At 39.3% G+C, this 18,980-nt stretch overlaps 2 protein-coding genes across 3 annotated transcripts in view; one reads left to right on the top strand and one right to left on the bottom strand.

The window, feature by feature from the left end:
- The window catches only part of LOC124167796 (synaptogenesis protein syg-2), a 122,859-nt gene that overhangs the window by 17,692 nt on the left and 86,187 nt on the right, over window positions 1–18,980 (bottom strand). The window contains exon 14 of one of the 2 annotated variants that reach the window (XM_046545824.1): window positions 9,629–9,680. The exons of the other annotated variant lie outside the window; for it this stretch is intronic. Within the exon in view, the coding sequence (XP_046401780.1) occupies window positions 9,654–9,680 (27 nt within the window). The 3' untranslated portion in view covers window positions 9,629–9,653. The remainder of the gene's footprint in view (window positions 1–9,628; window positions 9,681–18,980) is intronic. 2 annotated transcript variants of the gene reach the window in all.
- Window positions 14,690–17,056, top strand: LOC124167797. Its single transcript, XM_046545825.1, has 2 exons — window positions 14,690–14,943; window positions 15,323–17,056. Exon 2 carries the CDS (start codon window positions 15,433–15,435, stop codon window positions 16,717–16,719), a length of 1,287 nt encoding a protein of 428 aa, XP_046401781.1. The 5' UTR covers window positions 14,690–14,943; window positions 15,323–15,432; the 3' UTR covers window positions 16,720–17,056.

Here is an 18,980-nt window from a genome sequence, read left to right on the forward strand (position 1 = left end):
TATTGATAAATTAATGAACATTTTTGCAATTTGTGTAATGTAAAGATGCATTGAATTTTTTTAGCATGATGCAGTCCATATTATTGTTTAGAAGGCCAATAAAAATAAAAAAATAGGAAAAGTGATGTGGGAGGTATAGTTACCAGGTACAGATAGACATTTTTGCTACAGGAACATCTGGGAATGATAGAATTGCTTCTATTGTTCAACACGTTGAAGCTATCAAATAGCTGTTCATAAGGCAACTGATGATTAAATATTGGTATTCGATCTTTAAACTTGAAATTTTGGCCATTGAAGCGTAATAAAATAAACAAATACCATTTACAAATATTGTTATGGCTAATTGCAGCTAAGGACTGCCACTTCAATTCCTATTCTGAGTCAGAAGATAGAGACTCCTCATATTCCAAAATATTTTCTTCTTACACCAGATTTTTCACCTCCTCTGCTATTTTTTTACTTTAAGGGGAGCCCCCGCAGAAAAAGAAATAAAAGCATCTGATGTACGCAGGAGCTTTTTGAAAAGGTCATAGTTTGTGGCATTCCTCGACACTTTTCTGGTATGTTTTTCACGATATCTTCTTTTATCCTTGTGCTGGGCTTCCAAAAGCCTCATTGTAAAGCTGTCGAATAGGAAGAATGGCATGTTTCACAATTACAGCTCCATGTATTAAAATTTGTGCATATTTAATGACATGTAATACCATGGATTTTATGAAGAATTACGTACTGCTTTGCTGTTTTTAGGCATTAAGCTGAGAAAACTGTAACATTCACTTGAATTCCTGTGGATAAAGCACTAAAAATAATTGACAAGCGGGTTATTAGGTCGTCCAGATTTCTAGAAAATGATTTTTAACTCTATTAGGAGTTTCGATAAATAATTATTTACTTACTCGAAGATATTTGAGAGACAAATGACACAGAGGAAGGAAGTGTCATTAGCTGTTTTAACGAAATTTTATAACACTTCAGAAATCTACTATTCGCTCTGGAGCACTCAGCCCACATTCGAAAATATTGACGAAAAAACACATTTAGAATGTAAGCGAAAGCAAATTTAAAAAATTCTTGCCTCCTTTTATTACACGTTTTTGTGTAAAAACTCTAATACGAATGATTTCATCTGCTTCATAGACTTCCCTCTATTTTCCGTGACCATGCAACGTAAATATTGGCGAATAAAATCTTCTCGGGTTAAGCACCGGGTCAGGCTTTTTGAGGCCAATGTTTCAATGAGTACCTCACTCATCGTCTTCAGGGCTGAGACTGAATGCCGAGCTTGGTCTTTTTGCCCCGGCTCCAAAATCAATTCCTTTTTTGGACTTCATTGGAGGAGTTGAGCAGGCAATTCGGAAGCTTCCGGTTGAGGCAGCCGATGAGATTAGAAGTGACGTCGTAACGACGCTAAAAAGGGCAGTTCCACCGAAGCCTAACCTCACAAGAGAGGAAAGAAATGCACTACACGCCATCCGAAGGGATCCTAAAATCGTTGTTTTACCCGCTGACAAAGGGAACGCAACAGTTTTGATGCCCACTGAAGAGTATCACAAAAAAGTGAATGAGATTCTTCAAGATGGGTCCTACAGAGTCCTCGACAGAGATCCTACGGATGCTATCGTGAGGAAGACTTCCGCACTCATCAAAGACACGAAGATGGAGCCGGAATCAAAATCCAACCTTACAGTGCGGGGAGCCGTTCCACCAAGGTTCTATGGTCTACCTAAGGTTCACAAGAATGGCATTCCACTCAGGCCCATCGTGAGTGCTATCAACGCCCCAACGTACAATCTGGCAAGGTATCTCTCTTCCGTGTTGTCGCCTATAGTTGGGCATTGCGTACATCATATTAAAAACTCGGCCGAGTATGTGAAGACACTTGGAGGTATACGGCTTAAACCTTCAGACATCATGGTGAGCCTTGATGTAGTTTCCTTGTTCACAAGAGTTCCATTGGAAGACACATTTAACATCCTGGAAAGTAAATTTGACGAGATGACAGTTAGACTGTTCCGACATGTCCTAAAATCAACCTATTTCCTTTATGGAGGAAAATATTATGAGCAGATGGATGGAGTTCCTATGGGATCTCCTCTTTCTCCAGCTATTGCCAACCTCTTCATGGAGGATTTTGAAGAAAAGGCTCTGCAATCGGCTTCACTTCGACCGAGGTATTTCTTCCGGTACGTGGACGACACTTTCGTCATTTGGCAACATGGACGGAATACACTTGATGACTTTTTAAGTCACATGAATCAACAGCATCCTAACATCAAATTTACCATGGAGGAGGAAAATAACAACTGCATTCCTTTCCTCGACATCCTAATTCAAAGGAAACCTGATGGGACTCTTGGGCATAGTGTGTATAGAAAACCTACCCACACTAATCTTTACCTTAATGGGAGAAGCCACCACCATCCCTCCCAAAAGCAAGGCGTCTTGACCACCTTAATACACCGAGCCAAAATAGTCGCTGATGCAGAAAATCTCCCCGCTGAAATTGAACATTTAAAAACTACGTTCAAACGTAACGGATACAGTGACAGAGATTTTCGTTTGGCCTTGGGAAGAACCATCAGACCCCGTAAACCAACGGATGAAGATAATGAAAAGCCATTAGGAAGAGCCTGTATTCCCTATGTATCCACCATTTCGGGGAAAATCGGGAGAATTTTACTTCGGCACAATCTACAGGTGATCCATAGACCTCCGAAGAAAATTCGGGATGGGCTCGTAAGAGTTAAGGACGACCTTGGGCTCAGGGTGCCTGGAGTGTATCACATCCCTTGTGAGTGTGGCCTTGCCTACGTTGGAGAGACCTCTCGTACGGTAGAAGCAAGAATAAAAGAACATAAGAGGCACATAAGACTTTGTCAACCAGAAAAATCGGCCTTGGCAGAACATAGCCTCGATATGGCGCACTCCATAAATTTTGACGGCACCAAAATCCTTTGCCGTTCTGATGGGTACTGGGATCGAAATGTGAAGGAGGGAATTGAAATACGTCTCGAAGACAAAAGGCTTTACCGAGACTATGGGCAGAACATCAGCCAAATATGGAGACCGCTGATAAATAAAATACAACGGTCGCGGACACAATTCAGACTCCAAAACCCTTGAGCCAAATTTGAATCGGCTGGTCAACAATGGGCCTCAACCGTCCGTTGGCTAGCTCGCTATAAATATCCGGCGTAGACCAAGCTCGGCATTCAGTCTCAGCCCTGAAGACGATGAGTGAGGTACTCATTGAAACGTTGGCCTCAAAAAGCCTGACCCGGTGCTTAACCCGAGAAGATTTTATTCATTCGATTCGCCGGGAAAAACTACGATCATTTAAATATTGGCGAGTCACTTTCGTTGTATCTACAATTGGGTAACTACACTGTGAATGTCCTTTGGCATAAACTTCTACTAGGAATATTGAAGAGAGACTGATGAGCGAGCCAATCGCTTAAATGGCATAGGTACTTTGGGAAAACCCAATTTGTGGAATGGCAACATTTTCAAACTGAAAAAAGAATCTTGGCGCATAAAGACGTAGCCGCCGAGTACAGAGGCCATCGGCGAAGCGGGGGGTGGGTCGAACCGTTAGGTTTATTGCCGTCCAAACGCAGCTTCCGCGCAAAGACCCGATGGTAAAACCGTCAGAAAAGGGTACATACCATAAAATCACCACAAATGATAAGTAATTGAGCTAATTTCACTCAAGATTTAGGGAAAATACAGTCTCTTAAACGGACTGCTATGAGTACTAAGCTAGCTTCTCGAGTTCTCCCCGTGTATAGCGGGTCACGGGGCGCGAGAATCTCCCGACATCATTTTGAGTTACCACAAAAGCGGAGGGGTGCATATTGGGGCAGGATTTTTCATTTGAAAGTTTACACTTTGTTTTATAATGTGGTGTAAAACACTTTGTGAAACTAAGTGAAAAACATTGAGTATTCCTCTACACTTTATTAAAAAACCGAGAAAAATAGAACATTGGACTTGTTTAATAAAAAGTAGTTAAAACTATGAATAGAATAAAATTTTTCACTACAAGGGAATCCAAAAATGTTCATTTTTATCATGGCATGCTTTTAATTTGGGAACTTTAAAGCAAAACGCAACTGCAGCAAAATACTTCAGTCAATTTTCTCAAAAAAAAAAAAAAAAAAGAATAAATTTTTGGATCATTTTATATTAACTTATAAGGCATTTCTTGTTCTAAAAAATCGCTAATAAATAAAATTATATCAGACATGTGTTCACTAGAAAATATGACAGCTTTTTCCTAAATAAAAAGTGAAAAAAAATCTTTTTGGATAGTTGAATACCAAAAAACCAATTTTAACAGCACGTTAAATACCAAAAAACTTCTTTCGACAACACGGAAGGGGGTAGAGTAATAAAAGGGTGGGGAATGGGTGCTAGGCGGCGCTGAGCGCACTTGCAGGGTTCGGAAATCAGAAAACGATGCACAGGACGCTTCGGAGATAGTTGGAACGGGACTCCTAGGGCGGGCTCTCGAGGATACACTCCCGGGGGCAGGGTCCGTAAGCGCTAGCTTTTCACCTCTGCACCCAGAAGGAGGAGGACAGGATGGAGAAAGGAAGGAGGCGCCGCCGTGATAGGAGCCCGACGACGCCTCCTGGGACGGGATAGGGAAGGAGGGGAAGGGACGAGGAATCCCGCACCGGGCGGGCGGGTCCTACCATCAGCGAAACCAGGCATCAGCCATTGCTATTCTAACAACTTCGGAGGATTATTCTATGGGGAAGAATAATCCAACGATCAAATAGTTAGATCGCGTCGGAGACATCCGAAAGTATCACTACGGGCTTTGGGAGTATGAGATGCACCCAGTGGCGCAGCGAGGGGGGTTTTTGGGGGATAAACCCCCCCCCCCTCAGAGCTCAGAGAAAATTTTAAGTTTAATCCATTTTACTAAATTGGATTGATATTATTAATAGAATAGTGTAAGGATTAATAAAATATCCCTCAGAAAGCCGTAAAACTCACCATTTTGTACCGTTTAACTTAAAATTCCGCAATTTATTAATCCCGCACCTACCGCTTATCCTGGAGGGTATTCCATACCCCCACACACTCCGGTATTAGTTGCACCGAAACCCCCCCCCCCCGCTAGCCTTAATTCCTAGCTGCGCCCCTGGATGCACCAATCTACTAACTTTGGCTGCAATCCATGCAGCCGCATAGAAGCGCATGCGGACAGACAAACCGACATCCTGTACAGGGATGCCGAATTACAAAAAATATTGGGGGGGCCCAAACCGGAGATCTTGCCCCGGGAAATTTTTTCAGTAGCGAGTTTTAAGTTTCTTTTAAGCATTTTAGAAGAGTCATATGATCAACATTAGAACCCTGATAACTGGAATCTCGATACGTGGATACTCCGGGGAAAATCGACAAGCCTGACACATTTTTTCCTCACACCCACAACAAACTTTGAGGGGGCTCGGGCCCCCTCAAGCCCCATGGAGTCGGCGCCACTGATCCTGTATTACATTTCGAAATATAGCTGAAGCCAAGCATTGCTAATTGTCCGTCCTTGGTCCCTGTTGAAATTCATGGGGTGTTTACGCATTGTATTGTGGGAGGATTTTCAGATGAGAAAGTAAAAGAAAGGTGCTATTTCACACTGTTCCGATCGCACTTTCAATATGCAGTGAGCGTGACATTTATCATTGGACACAGATTTAAGAAATAATAACCAATTGCAATTGGCAGTTACGGGGGTTGGAACTAGGAGTTTCTTTGGGGGGGCAAAGGTCAGTTTTCACCCCCTTCCTCCATCCTCCTCTCCTACTCCCTCTCCTTCACCAGTAAAATATAATACACCCATGTCTCGTATAGCGCAAGGGATGCGTTCCTCGGGGTCTTTGCGCTATATGAATTTGCGTTATACGAGAGCGTTTTATCATTGGGAAGATAGGGATGCGTTCCTGGTAGGATAGGTCTTGGGTATTGAATTTCCTCTAAAACATCTATATTCCCATAAAAAGCCTTAGAAAACATTATTTGTATAAATTTTTATAGTTTAAAACATCTTTAAAGATAGTATGCACGCATTCAAAGACTTTTATTCACGTTAAAAAAAATTCTTACGTGCTTTTGAAATTCCCTCCTGTCGTGCGGGTGGGCTAACATCTGCTATCTCAGGGGATCGTAATGCGTTGCCGGCAGTTGACGATTTTTCAAACTGGTCTAAAAACAACTATTGTGTCACCCAGGCCCTTTTGTCGCTCATCGAAATGACAGGAAAATGCTACTTCGAATGCCATTTCATAGCTAGCGGAGTTTATGAATGATAAATCATTTTAATTTGAAGTCCTCCGAGTCATTAGCAGCTACGTGAAACAGTCTTTAAATGCCTTGAAACCTGACCCAGGTTTTCCTTCCCTGAAAATGAATGAACGAGATTGCATTCTTTTCCAAAACAACATCGTCTCGTCAACACTAAAAACTGGTTGAGGGGGAAAGGAGCCACTTTCAATCACAGCTTGGAGTTCATCAGAAAATGTTGCGGTGACTGCGCTATCAACATTTGCATATTCACCTGATATCGCCACACTGAAAATACCTGCTTGCCGTTTAAATGCTGGAACCAACCGGAGTTTTCACTAAATGTCTCTGAGCGATTACCACTCCCGTCTTTTTGTACTGATTCTCTATGAACTTTCCGTATGTGTAGACCGCTTGGTTGAAGTTGGTGCGGCTGAGGTCACTGATGTTTTAACTTCGTCTTTATTCTTAATAAGGCATCGTACGTTTAAACTTCCGCGCAATATCGCTTTGACGCTCTCCATTTTCAAAGCAATTGACCTCTTTCAATTCCTCTTCTAGGTTTATAGTTTTTATTGATAAATTCTTGATTTTTCCACACGCATTCCTATTTTTTGCCATATTCTCTTGGTTTTTACTCTGTATGGCTCTATCTAAATCACCTTCCAGTGCTGAACTGTATTCCTGAGACGCAGAAGGCCTAAGACTGCGGGGAGGGAACGAAGCCATTGTGTTTGAGACTCTATAGCGGACCCTTTTATGTGTTGATGCTATTCATGCGCAACTCGGCCACCGCTCCATTTCTCCCCCGTGAATACCGATGACCTTGAAGGCTTCAGCGTAGACGCTCTACCTGGAAGTCAATCGCCCGATAACCTATGACGGCAAAAATACGTCTCAAACCGTATTGCTGAAAAAAAATCATTTCCACTAGCCTCACGCTTAATTAACGATCTAAATTATTTATTATCATTCTGTTAAGGAGACAAGATAAATTACTTCGGTAAGCCGGCTATCTGGACCCAATGACGAGTAATACTTTTGGCCATTGCACAGCAATAGATTTCGATTAATATATAAACAAAAAAGAAGCTTTGAGGCAAGCAATAACATTAATATGCGTAAAATGATAGAAATTTTGTTTGTACTTCGCGCAAGTTCACGTTTTATCACGAGAGCGTTTAAGAGTTTTGATTAGGCTACACTGCGTTGCAATGTTTCCCCGAGGAACGTATTTGCGCTATATCGAAATTGCGCTAATCGAAATTGCGCTATACGAGACATGGGTGTACATCCATTCTTACTCTATTTTTTGAGATTCGGTTGTTGAAATTACATAAATATGTTATGAGAAATTTATTTACGAAAAACACTTGTTGATAACACTCATATTATTAAACCTATTCAAATTAATACATAACTTGCGCATGTATTAAAAATACGTATGTCGTTTTGCGCATTTTCGCCCAGATTTCACATGCTAAAATATGCTTCTTAACAACTGATTGCATTGGTAGAAAATATTGCGATCATAGAGTCGTTAATCACATACATAGTGATGGCACTTGCCTATGCATCATTATCATGGAACAAGATGATGTTACGGCCTTACTCACTCAGAAATACGAAAAATAACAAATTAAACACACTCTGAGAACATAAGAAATGTGAAAAGTTTTCTGGAATATTTATGTGTGTTCCGTTATATAACCGTTGTTCCAACAGCATTACCGCCTCCATGCAGTCGAAATCCAACATGAACAGATTTTCCTGCAACAACGCAGCAAGCTGGCGACCTGACGTCATCAATTTTCGAAGACGGGATCTGATTGGCTTGCGAGCCGCGGCGTCAACGCAATGACGAACTGTGAAGGCCCCATTAAGGGTTCGGCGTTGTTTTGAATGCTATTGCTTGAAAGGCAGATTTCTTTCGAATTTGGGATATAGATTAATACAATATATCATCATCATATGTAAAATGTTTGTGGAAGTAAATTTTAACCCTCTTTTTATTAGAATTTAACTTTTAATTGGCGGAGAATAAAATAAGAGAGAGATATTGTAGAGCAGATATATTCAAAATATAATTTTTTCCACGATTGACAAGAAAATATAACGACAGCGCAAGGATTTCCTAATAGATTAGTTGACTTGTAGTGTAGCTTACTAACTTTTGTACTCCTCAATGCATGTTTCTGAATTTTCCTATAATTTCTTAGATGTTCTAGCTTCATTGGTAGATTTCCTTCATAAGTAGCTGGCAAGTTTTGCATTTACAGGAATGTAAAAGTATACTTTGTTAGTATGCATAACATTTTTATGACATGTGGATGTGGAAATCCTCTTGAATGCTGGTGATTGATCACCCCCTGCCAAACACACTAAGGATTGCTCGCAGGATACTACGTAGATGTAGATGCAAGAATTCAAGACATAATCAACTAATCTGTGAAAGGGTAAAGATCATCGATTTTTCTACGCGAATAGCTAGAGTAGTAGGAAACGGATCAAGATAGGGAAAATATGGGTTTCTCTATTAAAAAAAAAACTCAACCTCAATTGAAAAATTAAAAAAAATACATCAACGACCTCATTATAAGCTCTCATTCATTATTTCAGTCAAGATTCCACGGAATCAGTGGCGCAGCGAGGGGGGGGTTTGGGAGATGAACCCCCCCCCAGAGCTCAGAGAAATTTTAAAGTTTAATCCATTTTACTTATCTGGATCAGTATTACGTATAGAACAAAGATAGGACTTATCACGTATCCCTCAGAAAGCCGTAAAACTCGCCATTTTGAACCATTATGTAGTCTTCAAATTTTTCTGGAGGAGGGCCCCCCGCAACTCCTGCATACCCTGATAGGTATGCAATACCCCCACACCCGTAAGTATTAGTTGTGCCTAAAACCCCCCCCCCCTAGCCTTAATTCCTAGCTGCACCCCTGCACGGAGTAGAACCAGGATCAATTCAATTAATACATGTTAGTAAAAATAAAGAGTTTTCACATCAAAAGATTCCACTTCATCATGCCTGGAAATTAGCTCAGCTCTTACAATAAAAAACTACAGGAGGAAAAAATGCATACAGAAGCCATAGAGGCCTTGGAAAGAAGAATATGGTAATGATTAATGGAACTGAAGGCTTCAAAATTGTACATCAATAAAGGTTTTTTTACACATGCGATTGTTTTTTTTTTTTAAGTATTTAACTTAAAAGAGTTTCTAAAGAAAATTTTAAAGGTCAACTTTGAATATCCACTGAAAACATACAAACATAGATTGCAATGCAAAAGCAATGGAATTTTAAGAGGGCCACTTTTATAATAAGATACGAACCAGCGGTCTCTTATTGTAAGTGCTCTCACACTACCCACTCGGCCACCACATCCTGAAACATTGAGAGTACTGGCTTCAGCATGGAGCCCAAATGGGGTACAATAGAAAGCTCCTTATTATGAAGACCTTTTTCTTATTTATTATCATAGATTCAGAGGGATAAAAGATTCAGTGAACAATATTTCAATCCCTGTTGTAAAAATGGATTAGGTGGTAGGTACTCTTAACAGGTAAAGACATTTTGTCAGTTATTTAAATAAATAGTTTAAAAATAATATGCAATAAAAATACATCACTATGCACGTTTTGAATTACTTGTCACCTTATAATAAGATCACGCTCAATCATTCCAATAAAATACAAGTAAGTACAAAGCCTATTTAAAAATGTCCATGAAGCTAACAGCACCCATCTTGAAATCGTCACCTATACCAACAATTTTATGCGCAAATAATGGGAGCGTTAAATTACATGAATTCAAAAATTTAAATGACTAAGTATAGGGATCAACGGAATGAAGTATTTGCCCCCAGAAAATCTGCATAACAATCGGAGACCGCAGGTAACAGCAGCACAGGGTTTTTACACATTTTTTTTGGCAAAGGGCTGTAAGTGTATGGATTGCATTAAAAAGGTTTAGCATTCATTCCCAAATAACTATGTCCTCAAAATACAAGTGTGTTCAAGTCCCATTATACCATGCCGAGCATGTGGTTAGCAGAAATTGAAATCCTAAGCTATGGGAAAATACCAATATCAAGCCATTGATATGATTGTACATAATTCCTTATGAACAATACATTAAAAATGATTCAGGAAGCTAACTCCAACAGGTCGGTTGATTTGAAATATCACTTAATTCCCAAGATGTTTTAAGGCCGTTTTACTTGGGGCACATACTTGCACAATCTGACGAGTGAACGAAGGCGCATTCAAAATTGCATCGTGTAAAGCGGTGAATTGCGAGAACACATGCGAGAATGTGTGGACGTGAGATGGCAAAATAGCCCATTCTAATTTCATTCATGCAATTCCAGGCCATTTTAGAAATAAATGCAGTTCTAACCTGTGCAATTCTGTGCCCCTTGTAAAACAGCCATTAGATTCAATAACTTTGCAACTCACGAGGGGGGACCCAAAAATAATGGGATGGAAATCGCTGCGGGCATCGCTCTAATAGCTCGTGGTTCTCCCAATGGATGGGTGTTATTTCATCATTTCGTCAGTATGCAAAACAGCATGGCTTTTGACTGTTGAAGAATGCCCCTGTGAGAGTTTTTTGACCTCTTCGATTTTTGAAATGGTATTCGAGAACAGCGTGCAGCGTTGAAATTTTGTTCTCTGCTCGGTAAAAGTGAATAGGGAAATTGCATACTTTTTATAAACAGTATGCTGATATACTACAGTAAACACTTAGTACCGCAATATACTTTTTTCCGCTTAAAATTCAGTTTATACCCTAGAAAATGACTCCCAAAAGTCGCCCGAGTTTCGCGGGCTAAAAAATACCGCCCCCACTAATCTTTGGCTGTGACGTCATAGTTCAGTACGAGTCCAAGATCCAAGCCCAGTAACTGCAGGTTTGGAAGAGCCACGTTGCGTTTAAAGGAGAACATGGGTGAAATAAGGAAAAATTACAAGTGGTGCATTGTTCCTCTGTGCAATAACACCCCAGAAAAAATTTTCGCCTGCATTCCCACGGAGGAAATTAGAAGAAAAGCCTCGATGCATGCCGTCTGTCGGGATGAGCGTTACGGAAAAATAAGAGTATAATAAACGTAATGATAAACCCGTGTGCTATGTGAGCGAAGATAACTTTAATATAAATAATATTTCCATATTTCATTGACTGAATAACTTGAAACTGAGATTTTTCGATAATTCGGCCGCCGTAGAATAAAAACTCAACTTCCGAACAAAAATCGAAATAGGCGTTTCTCGATGGTTACGATCGTTACGATGGACTCAAATTATTAAGGCACTTGTTCAATTTCAGTTACGGAAGGACATAGAAAATTCCATGATGTTTAAAATCAAGGGAGGAAATATGAAAATATAGAGCAACGTTGATCCTCATGCATTCGAGTGCCAGCCAAGAAGACAGCGTTTTCTTCTACTCTCGGCGTCAAAATGATGTGCCGCTGTACTTTGCAAATTTATATCCTGGCTTCACTGCATGGTATAATAATGAACTATTCGTCATTCTAAAGGAAATTTTATCCTAAATTCTGATTTATTTTATTACAAAAAATTTCAAAAATGTAGACGCGGCCAGTGCAATAAATGACTCCGCGCACCGAAAAAATAGCCGTTTTGTCAACTTCATGAACTTTGCAACCCAACCTAGGGAAAACTACTACGTCTACAGCATTCATCTTCCACATTAATTTACACTCATCAGTGCGGATTAATAAAATGTCTTTTGGGTATTTTTAGAACTTATATTTTGTTATAAATTAATGAAAATATTTAAACATTATCTTGTCCCATATAGTTTATCCCGAAAGATAAAGGAAGTTGTAGATGGAAAAAGAATGGAATCCAGAGGTGGTCACAAAAAATGAATCGCAGCATTCTTTGATTTTATTCTACGCCGTTGCTTGCTTTTCTGAAAAAGTTGAGTCACAAGAGGAATGTTCCGCGGCCCTTGATTTGGAAACTGTGGAGATAGAGGAAGACGTGCGGATTAGCAATTTAGTTGGTTGTCAGGATAAACCAAGGATCCATTTATAGGTTGTCAGGCCATCGTATAAAGATAGGATCCTGATGTGCACCACAGGGGAAATGGGGTGTTTGAGGGAAAGTCAAACCTAAAGTTGCCCGAAGAATGTGCAGTTCTATGTTGTTCTTTCCCCAGTTAAAACCAAATAGAAATTGGATTGGGATGATATTTTCACCACGGGTTCCAGTGATAGTGAGAGTGGAGGTGATCACGGTCATCGTCGAAGGTCATCCCTCTAGGATTTCCGATACGGAATTTTTAAGTGACAACCGATCGCAATGACGATGAGCTCGCCTTTACAGTATGTTTAAGGTATATCGTGAGAAAAGCTCCCAAAATGTATTAAAGACTCTGTTTGGAAAATATTCACATTTTAATGCTACTTTAGGAAAGCTTTCATTACAAAAGTAACTTCTTAACACCTGAAGACGTTGTGTTTATTATATTGATCGAAGTGCGATTGACCGATTCTTTCTGCAGAATAGGAAGTGGCTTCAGGGTTTTTGAGTCACAAGATGGTAGATTGTGTTGGAAGTTCGTCTATATTATCGCTACTAAATTGAAACATTAATAGCCTGGCCGGTCTGGCTTCCTGTCGCCCTCCAGGCAAGGTATTTTTAAGTTGAAAGTATCATCGACAGCTTCGAGGTGGAAATAAGTTCACCATAAGACTCTACCGGACTGCCAAAAGAATACACATTTCACATGAGTATACGCTTTCGCCAATATTATACGCAAGTCTCACTTTGTTATGAACTATAAAACATTACAGATGCACATCAGCTACCTTTCCATTTCTCGGCATCGACTTTCCGAGCCGACGAAGTCTACAGTTTCACTAAAATACCCTGTTATCATGATGGATTCAGTAACAGGAAGCTTGCTAGGATCAGCCTAAGAATAACCATATGCCTTCATCTTTACGCAATCTATCGCTTTCAATGGAGGAGAAATAGATCAAATAATAGCCCTGAAGTCACAATGAACAACTCCGATACGTCTGAACTTCAATAAATCAATCATAACCACGCCGTCGCATGTATTCAAGTATGCAACCTATACTATGGCCGTGCCGCCGTGCCTCGTACTGAACTATGACGTCACTTTTCTACCAGCCAATCATCGGGCGTTTTCGCTTCTCACTTGCATTTGAAAATTCTCGTGATCTTTGATGCATTAAATATCGCAAACCAAGTCATAAAATAATAAAAAAAACTTTCACCGAGGTATGCAAACATATATTTTTCAATAATTTTGGGGCTATTGATAATATCTGAAATATATGCAAGTTCCCTATTGGACACAATTGATATGTTGGCTAATAAAGAACTCACATTTATAAGTGGTATTTGCAATTCAAACACGGCAACATATCGACCGAAAACATTAAACTGGGCTGCCTTCCCGGTCCAGAACTGATGAAAACATGGAAAGAAACTCGTTCCCTTGTGTACGAGGATAAGACACGTACTACTGACCAGCTTGCTGAACAATCTGGTCTTTTGTGGAGTTCATTGCAGCAAATTTTAGCTGAAGATTAGCAAATGAGACGAATCGCTGCGAAATTCATCCCCCGCTTGTAGAATCCTGCGTCAAAATCAATTGAATCAAATGCAGCTCTTGTTGCTGCTTGATTTTTTGGTAAAAAAAAGTGCATGACATAGCTTCCTCACCCACCCTGCTCACCAAATATCATACCTTGTGTTTTTTTTTGCTCCTGTGGTTGAAAATGTTGATGGAAGGGTAATGTTTTGGTCACATGTTGGAGGTGAAAAGAGAATCGAAGATGGCACTGCAATGCATTGGAAACAATGAGTACGATGGAAGAAAAGTTTTAACCATTGTATCAGTGCAAATGGAGAGTACTTTGAAGGTAACCAACGTTTGTTACAAAAAAATTAAATTTTGAATATTTTAGAAAATAGTCCAGTTATTTTTGAGTTCCCCCTTGTAAGCAAGGTCTCTGGTGAAAGATCAGACAATTAGCGCACTGTTACATCCTACATCCATCAATTTACTTTCTAAATAATACAGTGAGTCCTCGTTTAACGTTGTTGATTCGTTCCTGAAAAAGTCGACGTTAAGCGAAACAACGTTAAACGATGCAGTGTTTCCCATAAGAAACAATGTAAAAAATTTAAATTGGTTCCTAGCCATGTTCCTAACAATCCATTTCTTCGTGAAGAATCCAGAATTTCCCGGGCGAGAATCCAAGGAGGCCAATAGGGTGGTTTCCTTTAATTTTTCTAATGCCTAAATCGAAAGATTATTACTCCTGGAGTATGTATTTCGCGATTTTAGATTTTTAAATGACGATATCTATTTTTCGCGATTAAGGTAAAACCACCAGTAGTTGACACTGCACTAGTAGTTGACACTTATAATAAAAAAATACAATAACAAGAGGAATAAAGGTGCCAGATGATTAATATTTTTCTGTCTGTGTAGTGTAGCTCTCTAGTGGTGTGTATGTGAACTACTGTACCGCCATCTTTAACAGCAGTCTAACCACAATCATCTGATGACAACAGCCCATGTTTTTCAATTGATTAATGTGATTTCGTTGTGGAGTTTGCTAAGAACAAGCTAAAAGGTAAGCATTGAAAATTTAAACACCAATTATAATTTTGATTAAGGAGATGTTTAATACTTTGTTTTAGACTCTAAAGTATACAAACAGTTTTCAAAATAACCTGTAAATTAAAAAAAAATGGCTGTTTGGCATCATGTCAACTACTGAAACTTTAGATGACATAGTATTGAGTGGTTGACACCGTGTGTCAACTACTCAGGAGTAATATAATTTAATAATTCTGCTTTATTTGAGTGTTATTTAACTGCTTACATTGTTGAACTGTGTATTATAACCTCTAAAACATTTTCAAAGTATTGTATCCAATAGTTGACAGGGGGTGTCAACTATTGGAGTTACAATGTGTCAACTTCTGAATTACTCCCTCTTTCATTTTCAGATGCCTCCAACAAAGGGAAATTTTAGAAATTATACTCAAGAGGTAATGGAAGCAGCTGTGGCATCATTCTCATTGCACTGTACCCAAATGCGACGCATCTCTTGCAACCGATGGATGTTTCGGTTTTCAGGACTCTTAAAGAGCACTGGAAGAAGAAAGTACATGAATGGAGGTTATCCAATTTGGAGGCTCCAGTCTTAAAGAAGAAAGAATTTCCAAAACTTTTGAAAGAAGTTATAGACAATGTGCTACAAGTGACTATCCTGGAAAATGGTTTTAGAAAATGTGGATTGTTTCCATGGAACCCAGAAGCTATCACTCTCCCATTAAACATTGAAGGTGATAATCAAGTCACAAAAGCCAAAGAACGTGGACAATTTTTAAAAGAAGGACTTCGATTTCTCAATGAGAGTATTCCAGAAAGCAAGCTCAAAATATTTTGTAACAGGGATACAAATAAAGAGTTGGAGGAAAAAGATATTTCACTCTTTCAACTGTGGCAGAAGACAAAATTAGAACTGGAAAGTAATTTGTTAAATGCATCTGGTGCTACTAATGAGCCAGACAATCTAAGCATTGTGGATGGGGACCTGTCATCTGCAACACTCACTCCTAGTGCTATCGATGAGTCCACTTATCATACCACTGATGATTACAATATGCCATCTGGAACGAACAACCTTACTTGTATCGATAAGCCTGCTAGAGATAGTATTAATCATACTGATCTTTGTCAAGCTGGAACTTCTAAAGTATCTGCAGAAATCCCCAGCCCATTCAAAAGACACTTTTTTTTCCAGAAAGACAAGAATGAACCAAAACAAAAACGATCAATGAAGGAGAAAATGCCTGCCATTGTCTCAGGACAGCTGTGTCAAGATTATTTTAGAAAGAAGTTGGCAAAAAAGGAAGAATTAGAAAAAAGAAAACTGGAACGTGCTGCCGAGAGACAAAGGAAAAAAGATGAAAAAGAAAGAGCGAAACAAGATAAAGTTCGGCAGCATAAGAAAAGGACTGCAAAGCGGGTGCTTCATTACAAAGACAGCTCTAACTCTGGCATAGAAGAGGTGCCATCAGACAGTGATTTTAAAGATGAGAGCGATGAGGAAAACATACATGAGAAAAACCTAAAGAAACCAGTAGAGAGGAAAGTAGGGGAGTATGTAGTTTTTTCTTATGAAGAAGAGTTATTTCCGGGGGTTATAACTGATGTTTGTGAAACAGCTGCTACTATTACAGCTATGAAAAAATCTGGGAGACTCTGGAAATGGCCAGAAAAAGAGGATAAATTGGACTACGAATGGGAAACTGTATTATACCACATTGACGAGCCTTTAAAAATGAGTACCACGAGAAATGTTTACTCAGTCCCGGAACTTGAATTTTTATGGGATTAACTTCTTGCATTCTGATAGCTTAGCACAATTTATATTCATTTTTTTTAACTTAATTAACTAGAGAATGAGCCTAAGTTATGTAATACGTTAACATTCAATTTTTGTATTTTTCTACAACTTTTATCATTCATTTCATCCCTGTATTCATACAAAGTAGGCAAAAATTCATTTATTAAACCTTTTCTCATTTAAAACATATGTAAACTACTAAAGAGTGTCAATAAATAAAGAGTGTATTGAAATAAAGAGTTTTATAAAGTATGTCAACTACTGAAAATAAAATGTGTCAACTACTAAATATTCTTGTTTTCGCTTGGTGTCAACTACTAGACCTGTGCCCGTTAACAAAAAAAAAAATAATAATAATTCACATTCATTTTATTAATGTTATTCTTGTGACAGTACGATAGAGGAATACTTTGTACAGCTATCAGTAACTTTAAGTTTCCCCTACAGTGAATTCGGTTTAAGTAATGTTAACAAACAGACATATAAATCCTTAAGGTGTCAACTACTGGTGGTTTTACCTTAAATGAAAAGTGAAAAATTTCAAGCGCGCAAAAACGCGACGCGTAAGTAGGAAAGTCCGTGCGCCGCATTTCTGGTTCCCCCTCTCTCCTTGTGAAGTGACCTTGATCGAGGCTCTGAGCGCTGATAGGACGCAGGATGCTAGCGGATAGCTGAGTACCTTGCTGAATGGTAGCGCTTGGCTTAAAAAAGGTTTATTAATACCTTATCAAACGAAGAAAACTTTCCGACCTTAGCCAGTTTTAATAGGTGATTATTAAGACATGTTTCCCTGAGCTCTGTGCCTCATGCATGCATTGGTAACCTCAGACGATGTATAACTCCTATCCTCTCGTGTAGAAACTAGGTCCCTGTGACGTCACGCGGAGCGGAATCGCATGGGCGCCAATCTGGCCTTTTTCAAATGAGGATAAAATTTGACCCTTGCCATTCGTCTAAACCGGTATTTCAAAAACCAAATAATTTGTGTATTATGAATACACTAATGGTGGGCAACGAATCGCAATCAATGCCTATCGTTTTCTTTGATGAAGGAAACTACCCTATTATCGGAGCCGCAACTTTAAGCAGACTTTGTGACCAATCGGGAGACACCTGAATCAGGCCAAAACAGAAAAAATCTGAATCTGACACTCGGAAGCACGAGGATGAAGGGCGAGTCAATTTTCGTGATGATATGAATTCTTTAACCCGGCGGAAATCGCGAGAAACATTCATTACCGATTATTCACTTCAGCATGATAACGATTAATTCGAAACGAAACGAATTTTCATAACGAAAAGGTTGGGAAGAAGGCATTATTAAATGAAATATAAAAACTAAAAAGAAAGTATTTTAATGGCGAAACATCGATATTTTCAGTAACAGAAGAAATTTTAATTGTAAAAACTCGACATGCAAACCTAAAACTCGACCGATCTCTCCAGCAGTTGCACCTTCTTCAATTCTTTAAATAATACCAAGTCTTTGTTCTAATATCGCCGTTTTTTCTTCACGTCTGAAGAACCGCCAGGATAGCCACTCTTCTTCGTGGACATTTTTTTCGGTTGGCATCAGAAAAATAAACGGATAATGGGTAAATGAGGCGATAATTATTCGCTCAGACGCATATTTAACATACGCTACCCACGCCAACCTTTTCTGTCGAGCGAAAATTACCAATCGCATTAATATAGTAATATTTACTATACATCAGGTGCGCTTGCGTCCTATTCGCCATTCATTTTTTTTTTCGCCGCGCATAATTTGAACAACGTTATCGCGAAGCAATAACGACGTTAAATGATCAAGGGTTTCAATTTTTGGGCAACGTTATCGTGAAACAACGTTAAACGGGACGACGTTAAACGAGGACACACTGTATTATGGTTTGGAAAGGTGAAAAAGTGGTCTCCTAATATCTACAGTTGGACAAGGGGGTGGAGTGCTTGGATGCTGAACAAGAGGTCCTGTGTTCAAATCTCTGGTAAAGCTATTGGACACCCCCGACCAAAATCCTTCTGGCGTGAAGTGGCCCAGGGAGAGGATCTGGTCCCCCATACTCTATATGTATGCAATTCAGACACCTGTGGCTTAGAATGGGATGACCTCTACGCTCACCTATCCAAAATAGCCTACGAGTTGAATTATTTAGTGAATGATGGAGTGTGAACATGCTATAAATGGTTAAATTTGTTGCTATAACGAAAAAAGTCAAACCTTACCGTGAAGAAGCTGATAGGGCAGTGGAATA

The sequence above is a fragment of the Ischnura elegans genome, chromosome 11 (genome assembly GCF_921293095.1).
Source record: "Ischnura elegans chromosome 11, ioIscEleg1.1, whole genome shotgun sequence".
Classification (NCBI taxonomy): domain Eukaryota; kingdom Metazoa; phylum Arthropoda; class Insecta; order Odonata; family Coenagrionidae; genus Ischnura; species Ischnura elegans.

Excerpts from the sequence above, each read along its gene's own strand:
- LOC124167797 (XM_046545825.1), top strand. The coding sequence starts at position 15,433 with ATGGATGTTTCGGTTTTCAGGACTCTTAAAGAGCACTGGAAGAAGAAA.